Source organism: Abramis brama (assembly GCF_963993115.1).
Source record: "Abramis brama genome assembly, chromosome: 19".
NCBI classification, from domain to species: domain Eukaryota; kingdom Metazoa; phylum Chordata; class Actinopteri; order Cypriniformes; family Leuciscidae; genus Abramis; species Abramis brama.
In genome coordinates this window covers 32,550,688-32,569,174 of record NC_139981.1, presented here as the reverse complement: position 1 = coordinate 32,569,174, position 18,487 = coordinate 32,550,688, and the positions used below count along the sequence as shown (strand labels likewise).

The 18,487-nt window shown below is 40.3% G+C and overlaps 1 protein-coding gene across 2 annotated transcripts in view; it reads right to left on the bottom strand.

Annotated features, from left to right (window-relative positions):
• Nucleotides 1-18,487, bottom strand: part of hmgcll1 (3-hydroxymethyl-3-methylglutaryl-CoA lyase like 1) — a 47,882-nt gene that overhangs the window by 22,780 nt on the left and 6,615 nt on the right. For both annotated transcript variants that reach the window (XM_084093599.1, XM_084093600.1), the window contains exons 3-7: nucleotides 17,300-17,407; nucleotides 17,056-17,151; nucleotides 16,612-16,760; nucleotides 13,667-13,730; nucleotides 13,166-13,354 (exon numbers count right to left, since the gene is read on the bottom strand). In XM_084093599.1, coding sequence (XP_083949725.1) covers nucleotides 13,166-13,354; nucleotides 13,667-13,730; nucleotides 16,612-16,760; nucleotides 17,056-17,151; nucleotides 17,300-17,407 — 606 coding nt within the window. The remainder of the gene's footprint in view (nucleotides 1-13,165; nucleotides 13,355-13,666; nucleotides 13,731-16,611; nucleotides 16,761-17,055; nucleotides 17,152-17,299; nucleotides 17,408-18,487) is intronic.

Sequence of the window (18,487 nt, the reverse complement as noted above, 5' to 3'; positions counted from 1 at the left end):
GGACCTTTTTTTTTTTTTTTCATTGTGAAATTGTTTTTACGATAAATAACATTTCCTTCCAAAGTCTCATTTCCAAACTTATTTAAAATGTTATAAAACTAAATTTGAATTGTAAATCCACTATAGTCCACTTTAGTCAGTGGAAATTGTCAATGAACTCTCATTGCTGTAATGCATCACGTTAAAGAAAGAAACTTGTGTTGAAAGATGAAGCAGCGACTGTATTGGATCACAAACCGTCAGTAAATGATTTCATAATGCTTTGTCTGTAAACTACGGTTTTATATGGAAACCGTTTTCAAAACACTTACTCACTGCAATAGCGAGTGGGCGTTGTTAAAATAATAGTTTTCCCACTTATATATTTGTATGTTTGTGAAAAAAAAAAAAAAAAAAATTCATTAACATTTAAAGTGAATCTCAAGGAACATATTAAAATGATAAAAAAATCCATGTCATGGCCCCTTTAAGAAAATTACTGTAATACAACTTTTTTCAATTACAAATCAAAACTAATTTTTATTATTTATAATTTTTTTAAATGTTATATTTAAACGTTATATTAAAAGTTATATTTTTAGTTAGCGTAAATTTAAAGATATAACAAATACAACCATTTTACTTACAATTTAAATAATATATTATTACATCTTTGCATTACATTATAATTTCTTGAAGAGAGCAGACGTCATAGTATAACCTGGATCCCCAATGCCGTGAGCAGATACAATTGCATTTAATTGAACAACTTATTAAATACAAAATTTTACACACAATTTTACATAAATGTAGTGTTATTTGTATTTTAAACAGTTTGTCCATAAAAATGCCGGTAATTTGTGTCACTTACAGCATCATATATAATAAATGAAAAAACGGTCACAAAAATCACAAAAACATTGCATCTCAAAAGACACATCGTGATTTTTTTCTCATATCTTTTGTTTTGGTGCGAGGAACGTACTACATATTTTGGAAAAATGCCTTTAGGCATCCTAGTTCTGATAGAATTTTGCTGAAGGAAAATTGTTCAATGAATATAAAGTTAGAGGACACACAAGTTGCAACAGATGTTTTTTTATTAAACATTATGAATTGATTTGCATCGCTCAGATCACTTACAGCAACAAGGGTCACATTATTGGATTATATGTTGAATTGGTTACATTTTTCAGTTCTCCTTCAATCATTTCTTATGTTGCAGCTGCTACCAGCCAGTTGGCGAGTAACTTTTTTTCACATGCATTTGGCGCTCGGCGAGTGTTCATTTTGGACTCTTCTACTAGATGTTGTTCCCGGAATGTCTGTGTTTCCCAATCTGTGGCGTTATGCTTCATTTACTCCGGTCTAGATGACAAAAGGCTGGCTTTCACTCTGATGTATGTCTACAGTTCCCTTTTTGAGATATTTCTGGAGGACATAAAATAAATCATTTTAACATGGAAGATGGACGAAGCATCCTCCCATGATTAAGTGTCATGATCTCCTTCATATTAGGTTAAAGGAGAGGGAAAGTACTTTTGTTTGTTTCCCAGCCACAACCACAGGACCTCTGGGACAGCTCAAAGTCTGTGTGCTGACCTTCCACACTTCAGACCATGGCTGTATAAACACAGGTCAATGCTTCATGCTCAGGTCAGACACTTCCTGAGAGAACAGACACCCTACCGGTTGAGATGTATGTGCGTCTCCACAGGAGTCAAAGCTGTGACGAGTTTGTCAAAACCTCCCCTGTGTTTTCATACATGTTTTCACAGTAATGGGAGCCGTGCTAATCACTCATCAGAGTCTATTACAAAGATCTCCTAGTGACACTGAGCCTCATAAAACCCATGCAAACAGTAAACGGTATTGAATTTCATTATATAATGTGATGACCTTGGGAAATTGTATTTTGAGTTCTCTGTAATATTCATTATAATAATATCAACTTTGTCTATGATGTTTCTCATGAAATAGATAACTGAGACATTTTGTAGACGTCAAAGAAGAATGTGTGTGTCTGTGTGCGTGTCTGTGTGTGTGTGTGTGCATGTATGCGTGTGAAAAATGTTTTTTTCCCCTTAAATTTGTTCTTAGAACATTTTTCTAATATTCCCCTTAAGTTATGAAAACGTCATTTCTGAATGTTCTCTAAACAATGTTTTACAACCTTTTTTTCTTGGTTAAACGAACATTCCATTTTATCACTTTGCAAACTTTATGGGAATGTTACTTTTAAATGTTCACTTAACATTCCAAAAACAATTAGTAATATTCAAAAACGTTAGACTAACGTCCAACTAAAATGTTTCAGAAAAAAAAAAAAAAAAAAAAGTCTATTAAACAGTATTAAAGACCAGAAAACATTGAACGAACCTCCTATAAGCATTACTGGAATAATGTTTGTTCATAACTGTGGCAACATCTCAAAGATGTTTGAAACAAGTCCAAGACGACTGCCATATTAACCAGCGTAACATAAACAAGAGTGCACCTTGAACATCACATCTTAGAAAATACGATAATGACTGAACCCTGATCATTTTCACGGATGGTATGTTCCTGTGCCTAATGATTTATTTAGATTTAGGACCACCTCTTCCTCATAAATTACAGCTTTCCAAAGGTTTCGACTTGATTTATGATAGGAATAGATATATCATGGCATGCTGTGTCAGGAAGGAACACTAGTTCTGGCTTTGACCATCAGTGAAACTGTCAGACTGGTGCAAGTACAGCACAAATCTGTCTATCCGGAGCGGTCTGGGCTCACAGTGTTCTAGCCAGAACAGGAGAACTTCACTGCAGTCCATATCACGATTTTTCTCGAAACCCATTAAATAACCAGACCAAACCTATTTGAGCTACTATATGAGGGAGTTCATTTTTTTCACCCTCAATAAGTCCCTGAGAAAAGCCATACAAAGTGCTATAACGTCTTTATCATGAACAAAAGCTGGGGTGACTCTGAGCTGACAGGGTTAGCGAAATTCATTTCTGGCTCAGCTGGTGGCGGAGACGACTGGCGAGCCCTAATGAAAAACTATGATAAAATCTTTCATTTCCACCAAGTTGTGCTAGGGGGTCAGTGGAGGAGGACAAATGACAGGACGTTATTACTTGCTCTTGGGGTGTCTGTGAGATATCGCTTCAATGCTGATTCACCTTCAGGAATTTGAGCCTGTTTCTGTCTCCTCTCATTGTTGTCAAAGTTACTTAACTTGATGTTACAACGGCTGCTGCGGCCTACACAATTGTACCCCTGTTGGAATATTAAACAAGTCGAAATTTCAATTAGCAATAACTGTTAATTGTTTGTGAAAACAAATGCATAAAGGTTTGGCAAATTGAGGGCTTAAAGACCAGAGAGAAGATTCCCAGACAAAGATTATCCTAGTCTCAGACCAAATTAGCCTGTAATCTCTATAATACTGTACAAAAATATTGTATCATTGGTTCTTGCTGAAGCTCAAACGTGCTGCGTAACATGAGAATGAACCTCATTGGTTCTTGCAGAAGCTCAAACGTGCTGCATAACACGAGAATGAACCTCATTGGTTCTTGCTGAAGCTCAAACGTGATGCGTAACACAAGAATGAACCTCATTGGTTCTTGCTGAAGCTCAAACGTGCTGCGTAACACAAGAATGAACCTTATTGGTTCTTGCTGAAGCTCAAACGTGCTGCGTAACACGAGAATAAACCTCATTGGTTCTTGCTGAAGCTCAAACATGATGCGTAACACGAGAATAAACCTCATTGGTTCTTGCTGAAGCTCAAACGTTCTGCGTAACACGAGAATGAACCTCATTGGTTCTTGTAGAAGCTCAAACGTGCTGCGTAACGAGAATGAACCTCATTGGTTTTTGCTGAAGCTCAAACGTGATGCATAACACAAGAATGAACCTCATTGGTTCTTGCTGAAGCTCAAACGTGCTGCGTAACACGAGAATGAAACTCATTGGTTCTTGCTGAAGCTCAAACATGATGCGTAACATGAGAATGAACCTCATTGGTTCTTGCTGAAGCTCAAACGTGCTGCGTAACACGAGAATAAACCTCATTGGTTCTTGCAGAAGCTCAAACGTGCTGCGTAACACGAGAATGAACCTCATTGGTTCTTGCTGAAGCTCAAACATGATGCGTAACACGAGAATAAACCTCATTGGTTCTTGCAGAAGCTCAAACGTGCTGCGTAACACGAGAATGAACCTCATTGGTTCTTGCTGAAGCTCAAACATGATGCATAACACAAGAATGAACCTCATTGGTTCTTGCTGAAGCTCAAACGTGATGCGTAACACGAGAATAAACCTCATTGGTTCTTGCTGAAGCTCAAACGTACTGCGTAACACGAGAATGAACCTCATTGGTTCTTGCAGAAGCTCAAACGTGCTGCGTAACACGAGAATGAACCTCATTGGTTCTTGCTGAAGCTCAAACGTGATGCGTAACACGAGAATAAACCTCATTGGTTCTCGCTGAAGCTCAAACGTGCTGCGTAACACGAGAATGAACCTCATTGGTTCTTGCTGAAGCTCAAACGTGCTGCGTAATACGAGAATGAACCTCATTGGTTCTTGCTGAAGCTCAAACATGATGCGTAACATGAGAATGAACCTCATTGGTTCTTGCTGAAGCTCAAACGTGCTGCGTAACACGAGAATAAACCTCATTGGTTCTTGCAGAAGCTCAAACGTGCTGCGTAACACGAGAATGAACCTCATTGGTTCTTGCTGAAGCTCAAACATGATGCGTAACACGAGAATAAACCTCATTGGTTCTTGCAGAAGCTCAAACGTGCTGCGTAACACGAGAATGAACCTCATTGGTTCTTGCTGAAGCTCAAACATGATGCATAACACAAGAATGAACCTCATTGGTTCTTGCTGAAGCTCAAACGTGATGCGTAACACGAGAATAAACCTCATTGGTTCTTGCTGAAGCTCAAACGTACTGCGTAACACGAGAATGAACCTCATTGGTTCTTGCAGAAGCTCAAACGTGCTGCGTAACACGAGAATGAACCTCATTGGTTCTTGCTGAAGCTCAAACGTGATGCGTAACACGAGAATAAACCTCATTGGTTCTAGCAGAAGCTCAAACGTGCTGCGTAACACGAGAATGAACCTCATTGGTTCTTGCAGAAGCTCAAACGTGCTGCGTAACACGAGAATGAACCTCATTGGTTCTTGCTGAAGCTCAAACATGATGCGTAACACAAGAATGAACCTCATTGGTTCTTGCTGAAGCTCAAACGTGCTGCGTAACACGAGAATAAACCTCATTGGTTCTTGCAGAAGCTCAAACGTGCTGCGTAACACGAGAATGAACCTCATTGGTTCTTGCTGAAGCTCAAACGTGATGCATAACACAAGAATGAACCTCATTGGTTCTTGCTGAAGCTCAAACGTGCTGCGTAACACGAGAATGAACCTCATTGGTTCTTGCTGAAGCTCAAACATGATCCGTAACACGAGAATGAACCTCATTGGTTCTTGCAGAAGCTCAAACGTGCTGCGTAACACGAGAATGAACCTCATTGGTTCTTGCTGAAGCTCAAACGTGATGCGTAACACGAGAATAAACCTCATTGGTTCTTGCTGAAGCTCAAACGTGCTGCGTAACACGAGAATGAACCTCATTTGTTCTTGCTGAAGCTCAAACATGATGCGTAACACGAGAATGAACCTCATTGGTTCTTGCTGAAGCTCAAACGTGCTGCGTAACACGAGAATAAACCTCATTGGTTCTTGCTGAAGCTCAAACATGATGCGTAACACGAGAATAAACCTCATTGGTTCTTGCAGAAGCTCAAATGTGCTGCGTAACACGAGAATAAACCTCATTGGTTCTTGCTGAAGCTCAAACATGATGCGTAACATGAGAATAAACCTCATTGGTTCTTGCAGAAGCTCAAACGTGCTGCGTAACACGAGAATGAACCTCATTGGTTCTTGCAGAAGCTCAAACGTGCTGCGTAACACGAGAATAAACCTCATTGGTTCTTGCAGAAGCTCAAACGTGCTGCGTAACACGAGAATGGACCTCATTGGTTCTTGCTGAAGCTCAAACGTGATGCGTAACACGAGAATAAACCTCATTGGTTCTTGCAGAAACTCGAACATGCTGCGTAACACGAGAATGAACGTCATTGGTTCTTGCAGAAGCTCAAACATGCTGCGTAACACGAGAATAAACCTCATTGGTTCTTCCTGAAGCTCAAACATGATGCGTAACATGAGAATGAACCTCATTGGTTCTTGCTGAAGCTCAAACGTGCTGCGTAACACGAGAATGAACCTCATTGGTTCTTGCAGAAGCTCAAACGTGCTGCGTAACACGAGAATGAACCTCATTGGTTCTTGCTGAAGCTCAAACATGATGCGTAACATGAGAATGAACCTCATTGGTTCTTGCTGAAGCTCAAACGTGCTGCGTAACACGAGAATAAACCTCATTGGTTCTTGCAGAAGCTCAAACGTGCTGCGTAACACGAGAATGAACCTCATTGGTTCTTGCTGAAGCTCAAACATGATGCGTAACACGAGAATAAACCTCATTGGTTCTTGCAGAAGCTCAAACGTGCTGCGTAACACGAGAATGAACCTCATTGGTTCTTGCTGAAGCTCAAACATGATGCATAACACAAGAATGAACCTCATTGGTTCTTGCTGAAGCTCAAACGTGATGCGTAACACGAGAATAAACCTCATTGGTTCTTGCTGAAGCTCAAACGTACTGCGTAACACGAGAATGAACCTCATTGGTTCTTGCAGAAGCTCAAACGTGCTGCGTAACACGAGAATGAACCTCATTGGTTCTTGCTGAAGCTCAAACGTGATGCGTAACACGAGAATAAACCTTATTGGTTCTCGCTGAAGCTCAAACGTGCTGCGTAACACGAGAATGAACCTCATTGGTTCTTGCTGAAGCTCAAACGTGCTGCGTAATACGAGAATGAACCTCATTGGTTCTTGCTGAAGCTCAAACATGATGCGTAACATGAGAATGAACCTCATTGGTTCTTGCTGAAGCTCAAACGTGCTGCGTAACACGAGAATAAACCTCATTGGTTCTTGCAGAAGCTCAAACGTGCTGCGTAACATGAGAATGAACCTCATTGGTTCTTGCTGAAGCTCAAACGTGATGCGTAACACGAGAATGAACCTCATTGGTTCTTGCAGAAGCTCGAACATGCTGCGTAACACGAGAATGAACCTCATTGGTTCTTGCAGAAGCTCAAACATGCTGCGTAACACGAGAATAAACCTCATTGGTTCTTCCTGAAGCTCAAACATGATGCGTAACATGAGAATGAACCTCATTGGTTCTTGCTGAAGCTCAAACGTGCTGCGTAACACGAGAATGAACCTCATTGGTTCTTGCAGAAGCTCAAACGTGCTGCGTAACACGAGAATGAACCTCATTGGTTCTTGCTGAAGCTCAAACATAATGCGTAACATGAGAATAAACCTCATTGGTTCTTGCTGAAGCTCAAACATGATGCGTAACATGAGAATGAACCTCATTGGTTCTTGCAGAAGCTCAGACGTGCTGCGTAACACGAGAATAAACCTAATTGGTTCTTGCAGAAGCTCAAACGTGCTGCGTAACACGAGAATGAACCTCATTGGTTCTTGCTGAAGCTCAAACGTGATGCATAACACAAGAATGAACCTCATTGGTTCTTGCTGAAGCTCAAACGAGCTGCGTAACACGAGAATGAACCTCATTGGTTCTTGCTGAAGCTCCAACATGATGCGTAACACGAGAATGAACCTCATTGGTTCTTGCTGAAGCTCAAACGTGCTGCGTAACACGAGAATAAACCTCATTGGTTCTTGCTGAATCTCAAACATGATGCATAACACGAGAATGAACCTCAGTGGTTCTTGCTGAAGCTCAAACGTGCTGCGTAACACGAGAATGAACCTCATTGGTTCTAGCTGAAGCTCAAACGTGATGCGTAACACAAGAATGAACCTCATTGGTTCTTGCTGAAGCTCAAACGTGCTGCGTAACACGAGAATGAACCTCATTGGTTCTTGCTGAAGCTCAAACATGATGCGTAACACGAGAATGAACCTCATTGGTTCTTGTTGAAGCTCAAACGTGCTGCGTAACACGAGAATGAACCTCATTGGTTCTTGCTGAAGCTCAAACGTGATGCGTAACACGAGAATAGACCTCATTGGTTCTTGCAGAAGCTCAAACGTGCTGCGTAACACGAGAATGAACCTCATTGGTTCTTGCAGAAGCTCAAACGTGCTGCGTAACACGAGAATGAACCTCATTGGTTCTTGCAGAAGCTCAAAGGTGCTGCGTAACACGAGAATAAACCTCATTGGTTCTTGCAGAAGCTCAAACGTGCTGCGTAACACGAGAATAAACCTCATTGGTTCTTGCAGAAGCTCAAACGTGCTGCGTAACACGAGAATAAACCTCATTGGTTCTTGCAGAAGCTCAAACGTGATGCGTAACACGAGAATGAACCTCATTGGTTCTTGCAGAAGCTGGTTCTTGCTGAAGCTCAAACGTGATGCGTAACACGAGAATGAACCTCACTGGTTCTTGCTGAAGCTCAAACGTGCTGCGTAACACGAGAATGAACCTCATTGGTTCTTGCAGAAGCTCAAACGTGCTGCGTAACACGAGAATGAACCTCATTGGTTCTTGCTGAAGCTCAAACGTGCTGCGTAACACGAGAATGAACCTCATTGGTTCTAGCTGAAGCTCAAACATGATGCGTAACACAAGAATGAACCTCATTGGTTCTTGCTGAAGCTCAAACGTGCTGCGTAACACGAGAATGAACCTCATTGGTTCCTGCAGAAGCTCAAACGTGATGCGTAACACGAGAATGAACCTCATTGGTTCTTGCTGAAGCTCAAACGTGATGCATAACACGAGAATGAACCTCACTGGTTCTTGCTGAAGCTCAAACGTGCTGCGTAACACGAGAATGAACCTCATTGGTTCTTGCTGAAGCTCAAACGTGATGCATAACACAAGAATGAACCTCATTGGTTCTTGCTGAAGCTCAAACATGCTGCGAAACACGAGAATGAACCTCATTGGTTCTTGCTGAAGCTCAAACGTGATGCGTAACACGAGAATGAACTGAAGCTCAAACGTGCTGCGTAACACGAGAATGAACCTCATTGGTTCTTGCAGAAGCTCAAACGTGCTGCGTAACACGAGAATGAACCTCATTGGTTCTTGCTGAAGCTCAAACGTGATGCATAACACAAGAATGAACCTCATTGGTTCTTGCTGAAGCTCAAACATGCTGCGAAACACGAGAATGAACCTCATTGGTTCTTGCTGAAGCTCAAACGTGATGCGTAACACGAGAATGAACTGAAGCTCAAACGTGCTGCGTAACACGAGAATGAACCTCATTGGTTCTTGCTGAAGCTCAAACGTGCTGCGTAACACGAGAATGAACCTCATTGGTTCTTGCTGAAGCTCAAACGTGATGCATAACACAAGAATGAACCTCATTGGTTCTTGCTGAAGCTCAAACATGCTGCGAAACACGAGAATGAACCTCATTGGTTCTTGCTGAAGCTCAAACGTGATGCGTAACACGAGAATGAACTGAAGCTCAAACGTGCTGCGTAACACGAGAATGAACCTCATTGGTTCTTGCTGAAGCTCAAACGTGCTGCGTAACACGAGAATGAACCTCATTGGTTCTTGCTGAAGCTCAAACGTGCTGCGTAACACGAGAATGAACCTCAATGGTTCTTGCTGAAGCTCAAACGTGCTGCGTAACACGAGAATGAACCTCATTGGTTCTTGCTGAAGCTCAAACGTGCTGCGTAACACGAGAATGATCCTCATTGGTTCTTGCTGAAGCTCAAATGTGCTGCGAAACACAAGAATGAACCTCATTGGTTCTCACAGAAGCTAAAACATGCTGCGTAACACAAGAATGAACCTCATTGCTTCTCGCTGAAGCTCAAACGTGCTGCGTAACACGAGAATGAACCTCATTGGTTCTTGCTGAAACTCAAACGTGCTGCGTAACACGAGAATGAACCTCATTGGTTCTTTCACACCAAGCAAGCAAGATTGAGCTTCCATTTATCATAACTGATGTGTGCGTTGATGAACATGTGAATAAAAGCCTAAATTTAATCTGTTCATCATAAAGTGACCATGTTTGTTCAGATTTTTTTTTACTAAACCGCTCAATTCATATGGATTAGTTTACGATCTCTTTATAAACTTTTTGAAGCATCAAAGTGGTAGTTTCGTAGCTGTCAATGGAGGGACAGAAATCGCTCAGATTTCATTAAAATATCTTCATTTGTGTTTCAAAGATGAGCAAAAGTCTTACGGGTTTGGAACAACATGAGGGTGAGTAAATGATGACAGAAATTTTATTTTTGGGTGAACTAACCCTTTAAGCTCTAAGGGGGCATATCTTTATGATCTATGCAGTTATACAATACAGAGAACAAAGACAGCATTAAACTAAAACAGAGCGCCTTGCAGTGTAGTTAACTACTTTTTCAAAAAGAAGTTTGCCTGTCAAACACTGTCAGTTTTGAGTAGATAGCAAACTACGTTCATAACTGCATTTAACATTAAGTAAAAAAAAAAAGAAGAAGTTTATTTTACATTAATTGTTTTTAAAAGAAAATTAGTTTGAATTCCGTTACCAGCCTCCTCTTTTCTACAAAACATTAAAAACAAACAGACAGCCAGAGAGTTAAAGATGAAGTTAATCAAGTGAGGGTTTCGGAGTGCTATGTGAACTTTGTTTTCAGTTGGTGGGGTTTCATCGCTCATTTTCATGTCTTTTGAAAAAGGACCCCTGCCATGCCACACAATTCACAGAAAAAAAAGTGAAGGAAATTCATGGCCATTTCTGTGGCGTACCGACCTCAGTTAGGATTACACCGTTACAGCTGGAAAGAGACGGATAAACAGACAGGCTAAAAAGGGGTGGGAGCCGGGGATGGAATATACTAGAGCATGGGGTTTTCCTTTTCCCCAGTCTCCCTCTGTTTAGTAGCGAGTGATGAAAGGATAATTTTCCCCTTGCCCTTTAAGCGCAGCATTGTCACAGAGTTCAACGGCCCTAGCGACAGATGAGTTTGAGCCCCCGAGGGCCCCGCTCTAGCCTCCATCTCGTGGGCTTTGTCAAGGGCCAAGCCACTGTCATATGAAACAGACATCTAATAGGTAAGCCTTTGTGTCCACCCCTTCACATCTGCTGACCCGCCCAGCCCCCAAAGAGCACTGGCGTTCTGCGAGGGAAGACAAACTCAGAAAGAGTTCACAAAGGGCCCTGGAGAGCTGATAAAGCCATGCCAGTGTTATTTCTGAATTGCGACCGCGCTCTGTGGTTTAAGGTTCATTAAAATTAAACCACAGGACGGCATTGTCTCATAAAAGCGTATAGTTCAAATACGCCTGGCAGTGTTGTGTAAGCATATTTTGGGTGGTATCTGTTGTTGTTGTTCTGTGCTATTTTAGGTGAAAGTACAAAAAAAGTGTTTAATCGCTGATGGTTTTGGAGGGTGTTTCAGTAGTTTTTGTTGTTCTCCCTGGAGTGCTGTGTGTGTATGTGTGGTAAGGTGGTGAGAGACTGTGAACTTGTGGTTCAAGTTTCTTTATTACTTCCCAACTAACATGGAACGTTCTCAGAACTTTGGCTAACGTGTTGCAAGGTTCTCTATGAATAATTATAATAATTAGACAATTACAGATTTTTTTTTTCCTGAAACATTACAGTTTTATTTGTTTCAGAATGTTCAGAGAGCGTTCAAAAGTAATGTTCTCATTATGCTAAGTTATAAAATTGAACGTTCCCTTAACGTTCGCATTTTTAAAACATTTAAAAAACAGTACGATTTGAACGTTCAGAGAACATTCAGAAATAACGTTTTCCTAATTTAATGGGAACATTAGAACTCATTCTTAGAACATACTTTTGTTAGCTGCATAGATCCAAATGCATGCCTTGAGATTTATTTTGAATTTAAGCCTGAAATTATATGCTCTGTCATAGTTATTTTAAATAGTTGTGATTACACGAGAACTGCACGAGTACACAAAGGCAGATGTGAATGTGTTACCAATGCATTGCCATTCACATACATTGTGATCCTTACATTTTTGTGGCACTAACAAATTCAGTACTCAGAGGGCAACAGAGTTACCTTCAAATGCCTGTGCTATTAAACTGTATGTTTTATTGGGTTAGTAGTTGTAGCATCCCTTGCGGCAACATTAATATTGCAATGTGTACTTGTGTTGCGTTATAAAGTGTAGTATTCACCGCTGTCAAACTGACAATAGAAGAAAACAATTTATGCTGTTTCTGTTTCCTTCTATATTGCCCATGGCATGTTGATAATGTGATGTGTGATTGTGTTGCATTATGAAATGTGTTCAAACTGCAACAATGGGTGAAATCGTGCTTGCGTATGCATTCAAAGTCTGATAAAGCCTGATACAGTTATCAGGCTGATAACATATGCTGTTTTATTGTGATAGATGACTATCCAGGTGACATACAGTCAAACCAAAAATTATTCAGACACCAGATATAATTTTTGATATTTGTTTTTACTAGTGGGTGCAGGACACTATAGTTCATTTATGTAAGTGAGGATAGCAAAATAAAGTAAACTGTGACATTATTATATATATTATATATTATACCCAGAAATTCTTCATACAGTGACTACCAGTAACATTTATATAAATTTGGGACCAAAAATGATTCAGAGACTTTGACCTGACCATGTTCTGCTGAAGTGTTTTTTCTTTAATTGCTAATGCTCTTTTTACACACAGACTGAACAAAATGAAGCATTGCTTGGTGATTGGTTTAGCTAAACTGGTATTATCTAATTGTGTAGTTAAATTTAACAGCTGACAGATATTCAACATAATTCATTTGTGAGACAGTCTAACAGAAGGATGGACAAAACCAGTGAAATATCAACTGATCTGATAAGAGTTCTTGTCATATTGTATTACTATATTCTATAGCCAATAAACTGTGATAATGTGATAAATGTTGAAGGTGCCTGAATAAATTTTGGTTTGACTATATATGATGTTTTTTTTGTTTTGTTTTGTTTTTTTTACAATATCCCCTTCTCCCAAAACCCGTGTGCATGTATGAACAAGGTACCTCGTGATTGTGAGCACCTCACCTGCAGAGCAATGAGAATATTGGGCAGCGCTTGACCGTAAGTGTCGTGGCAGTGCACCGCCAGTGCGTCGACGGGCACCTCTGTCAACACATCGCTCAGCATCTTGGCCATGGAGCCCGCGGTTCCTACGCCAATGGTGTCCCCCAGGGATACCTCATAACAGCCCAGCTCAAACAACCGCTTTGCCACCTGGGCCGGAACAGAGGAAAGCCATGAAAACACTATCCCCTCTGGAAATATAAACAAGATGAAGGCCTGCACACAGAGAGCTCATTCTGAGCGGTAGAAAAGCACTGCCGTGTTTCAAGCGTCATGCAGGCTTTTTAGCAAACATCGTAATAAGGGCCTTGTGGGACTATGAAAATTGTGGGAAGAAAAAAAATATGCAGAGAGCTCAACACCCAGTGAGATTTATCACATACTGGAAGTCCCATTTAATTTCGCTTCGGGCTGTTATACACTGAACAGTTCTATTCGGACCGAACGATGCAACGTCAATACCTTTGTGACTTGTGACGGTTTTACTTGTCCCTCATACGGACAGCCGAGAGCACAGGAAACGTACCTGGAAAGAAGAGAAAGAGCTGTGAGAGGTGAAGTTCAGCAGTTGTAGGACATATAGCTTCGTGCTCTTGTGCTTTGACAGTTCAAGCAGTCATGCGACATAGGGGAAACAATGCCAAGTGCTGTTTCATTGCAACCACAAGTAGAACAGTCCACAGCGGCCAGAACTGCTCTTGCAACGGATTACATCTATCACGGAATAAAACAAAATGTTCAGGAGCAGGCTAAACATATGGTCGGTGCCAAACGGTTGTGACAAATAGTACCAATAGTGTTGACAGTAGGAATGAGAAATTGTGGAGAGCAACGTACAAGCTATATGTGCTTTCCATATGTGACGGAAACATGTTCTGCTAGAAACAGTGAACAAATAAGTGAAAAGTTGAAAATGTTTCTCTTGGGCTTGTGGTCGTCAGACGATACTTCTGTGTGCTACCAGGATTTCCGTGGAGTCTCTTCTTGAACATTAGGCGTTGAGTCACATTTGCCAGAATGAGTTCGTCAGACTGAAGTGACTGCTCTCCGTCGTTCTTGTTTTTTATTCCGTAAAAAGCAGAGACTAAAAACTCTGCACACATCTGGACTTGTACTTGTAACTGATACAAAGCACCACACTGCATGCACATCTGGAACTTGAATTATTTACTCATTAATTCTGGAATAATTTCATGCTGCTCTGGTGCCCCATCTCAAAACCTCAGAGGAGAACAGTCCAAAAATATAAGTACAACAATAAAAGAAACCACTGGTTAAACCAAAGGAACTTGCTTATATAACGAATGGCTCCTGAAATGTCTCTACTCCAGTTATTCAGCACAGAGACAATCACCTGTATCAAGTGTCTTACTCAGTGTCATTATATTTTAGCTTGATTTATGAAGCATTCAGTTACTAATAGGAATTATGATTTTGCAGGAAAATCCTAACAATCAGCATTGCAGAACATACAATCAAGTGAGCAAGGGTCAAACCTACAGCCATCCAGTAACTACTCCAGACCTTCAGTTTGCCAAACCACCCCTTTGATTAACGGTGTACACAAAAAGCTCTGCCAATTTTGAAAAACATGCCATTTTCAAAGTTCCTCCAAGGGGGTTTTCAAAACCTGCTGACAAATCCAGCACGAATTCCATGTTGGTCCAGGTTGGTTTATGCTGGTTAGAACTGGTATAGAGCCGGTCTAGCTGCTCCGCCAACGGTCCCACTCCCATGCTGGGAACCAGCAAAGCAGCATCCCATGCCAAACATACCTTATGATGGTGATCAGCAGTGCTGGATTTTTCAGCAGAGATAGTCAATTCTGTTTTTAGCTGTTACATTATCCCTTACACTGATTATGAGTTTACAGTCTTACATTCCTTTACCAGTCCAGATCATTATTTGCTTTGAGTAACTATAATCTACAACACTATCCTTTCTTCCAGTCAACCAGTTTCTGCATTGGCTTTTGTATCATTGGCAGATTGTTGGCCTGATTGTCATTCAAAATTAGCGTTAAAGTGCACGTAATGAACACTAGCTTAGTCCTCAAAGAAAATACTGGGTCTATGAAGAAAACCCAACATACATGTCTTCCTGTTTGGTTGCAATGAAATGAATTGTTACACCAAAGATGAATTTCCAGAAACTGCTCATAAAAACAAATGTTTTCTCCTGTCTTAGTTAAGTAGTGTCTCAGTACAGGTGACTATCCCTGTGGCGTACAGTGGTGGCAGCTTATGGACAGACTCTGAAAGAAATCTGCAGAGCTTTATTTCTGCAAAAATGCAAAGTTCTACACATCCCTTGCACTTTCATTTATTAAAAATTCTGTAAACTTTGATTGTGTTCAATAGGAATGCTCTGGTTGATGCATTTACCATGTTTCATCTGTGCCCCCAGATATCCCTGTTCATCCATTTTTCTCTTCTTAAATATTAATGGTTAACAAATTTGGCTTTCTATCCTCAAAGGAGGCTCGAACCCGAGGCTCGGTTCAAGCTCAGAGCTCAACCCCCCTTTAACAGTACTACGTAGAGGGAGAATGAGAGAAATAGAGGAGGAGATGCGGACGTGGAGGGATGCCAGAAGAATTGTCGCTGGGACAGAGCAACAATTATATACGCTTGTAATTATGATTGACAGGACTGAATGATTAGGCTTCTCCCGAACCTACATTTGGAACTACTTTTAAATACATTCCTGGTCATTACCAGGATCGGAATCAGTACCTGACGAATGCTGACCAGGTTTTCCCAAAACCATCGTTCTAACAAACATTCACAAACAGCATCGCAAAGTTGTGTGTTTGGAGCGACAGCTCTTGACCTGTGGTTAGAAGCAGAGTTTCTTGTTTTCATGACATGTGGACTCAATAAATCCTTGTCTTGAGTAAAATAAGCAAGCTGACATTCAGTACCATCTATATCTCTTATTTAGAATACATACAAATGTAATTTACGTCTTTTAGTTTGTCAAGAGATTTAAAGTGTAGTTTTTGAAGAGTGTGCTTGAGCGAACGTGCTCTAGTGTGTAAGAACGAGCCTATGATTGATCCTGGAAAAAAAGCAAAATAACTTTATAAAATTTATAGCAAAACATTTAGCATTAATTCGTTCTCAAACAAATTAATTAACAGTACTTATTACTCCACCACCTGCGTGACATCATTAACCAACGTGGTTGAACGACCACTTTGCGACAATATGGTTTCAGGAAACAGTCGTGACTAGCTGGTTGATTTCTTCAACGATGCATCGTACTACGGTAGTGAAGCAGCGAGTTATGTTGTTGTACAGGAAACACACCTCTGATTTGCTTTCGATATTAGTGTCAAAGTGGAAGTGCACATAATGAGCACTGGCCTAAATACTTAGAAGGAAGCTGGTGTCCACTGAACACACCCGCGCACTGGAATGCCTTCATGTTTGGCTGCAGAGATGACCTGCTCGAACCTCTGTAGACTCTCCTCTATAGAGCAGTTGATGTTCTTCCAGCTAAAAGTCTCCGAGGCAGAACCAAACACTGCCACTTCAGTAGCTCCTGCTGCAACCTTTAACAGGAAACATTTAATCAAGTCTGTGCTTATAGATGTTGGCTTGTGAGTACAACTTGCTTGATTAGCAAGGAAAGCAATTAACAGAAATGGGCTAAACATTTACAAATAAATGGTACAAGATGCAAAGGTTGCTCACTTATGTAAGGTAAAGGGGCAGTGGACGCGTAGGCAGAGCGCATGCATAAATAAAGTGGTTTATTATACACGAAAAACATCATTGACCTGGCATGGAAGGTAAATTGGAAATGTCACTTGTAAATACATGTAAATGATGCAAATATTTACTTACAGCTGCCTGGAAGCCCTGAATATTGGGAGTCAGAACCGGGTATCTTACATCAGGAGACCTTTTAATCCCTTTCAACACTGCACTGTGGTCTGCCATCTGAAAAACAAACCGACAAGAAATTATGCTCAAACTTTATCCCACAAATACCGTTTTTTGAACTCGAATACCAAACCCAGTGCTTTTGTGCGGATAGAAAAGCCAAAATGCCAACACGGTCCCGAGGACCAACGCTGCACCTTATTACCTGAGCAACCCACTTTGAAGACACAAAGCTAGTGGCTTCGATGACAGGCAGACCGGTCTGAGAGAGCATGTCTATCAGCTGGATTTTGACTTCTGTCGGCACTATTTCCTGCAGAAACACAATGACACAAAAGTCTTGGGTTTCTATGAACACATCCAGGGAGCGTGCACATCTGTGAGCCACAACAGCACCACACTATTGAGATGAATAATTTATTTTCCACTATGACTGAATGAATCGTTTTCCTGTGAATATATACAATAAGACAGTACCTGCTAAACTCAAACCAGGCTCAATGGAAAAACATGCCTGTGGCAACATTTCTGAAAAATGATACAACATTGCTTCATGCCCATTCACAACACTTTCACAGTGAAATGTCCAGTGAGTGATGCCGTAAGCGTGTTCATTTTTATAAGTGCACATACAAATTTATATTAATATGTTCACAGCAGTTTAGAAATGAAATGTTAATGCTTTATCGCATTTAAAAAGAGACAACCTACATTAAACCCTACACTCTTAAAAATAAAAGTTCTATATTTGCATCCATGGTTCCCAGTGTTGGCGGCATCGCATTACAAGTAACTTGAGTTACCTAATCAGATTACTTTTTTCAAGTAACTAGTAAAGTAACGCATTACTTTTAAATTTACAACAAAATATCTTGAGTTACGTTTTCAAATAAGAAATAAGTTTTCCCATGTATTGACTGACAGCTCTCTTGTCCCCATGCTGAGAGGATCGTGAGTACTGAGGCGTTGTGTGTGAACATGATTGTTATTGTAGTTCTAGACTAATTGAGAGCTGGCATTTACTCATCTCACTTGCAAAAAAACAACAACAAAAAAACTAAAAAAAACAATCAGTATTACTCAAAATGAATAAAAACAGTGAAATGCAATCTCAGAATATTATACAAACCTAATTAAATATATTAAATTACACTAATATCCTTTATGTTCTTATTCTCACTTTATTAACTATGTATTTTCTGCTGGCCTTCGATGATCCACTTCAATCATACTAATAAGCAAAAATGACTTTAGATGAACATCAAATCTGTGTTTCATTTAAAAAAAAAAAAAAATTGGATTACTTAAGTCATTTTTTCTTTTTCTTTTTTAAACTGCACCCTCTACCGTACAGCTGTGAATTTGCATTTCCTTCAGCCTGAGGCTTATTTAT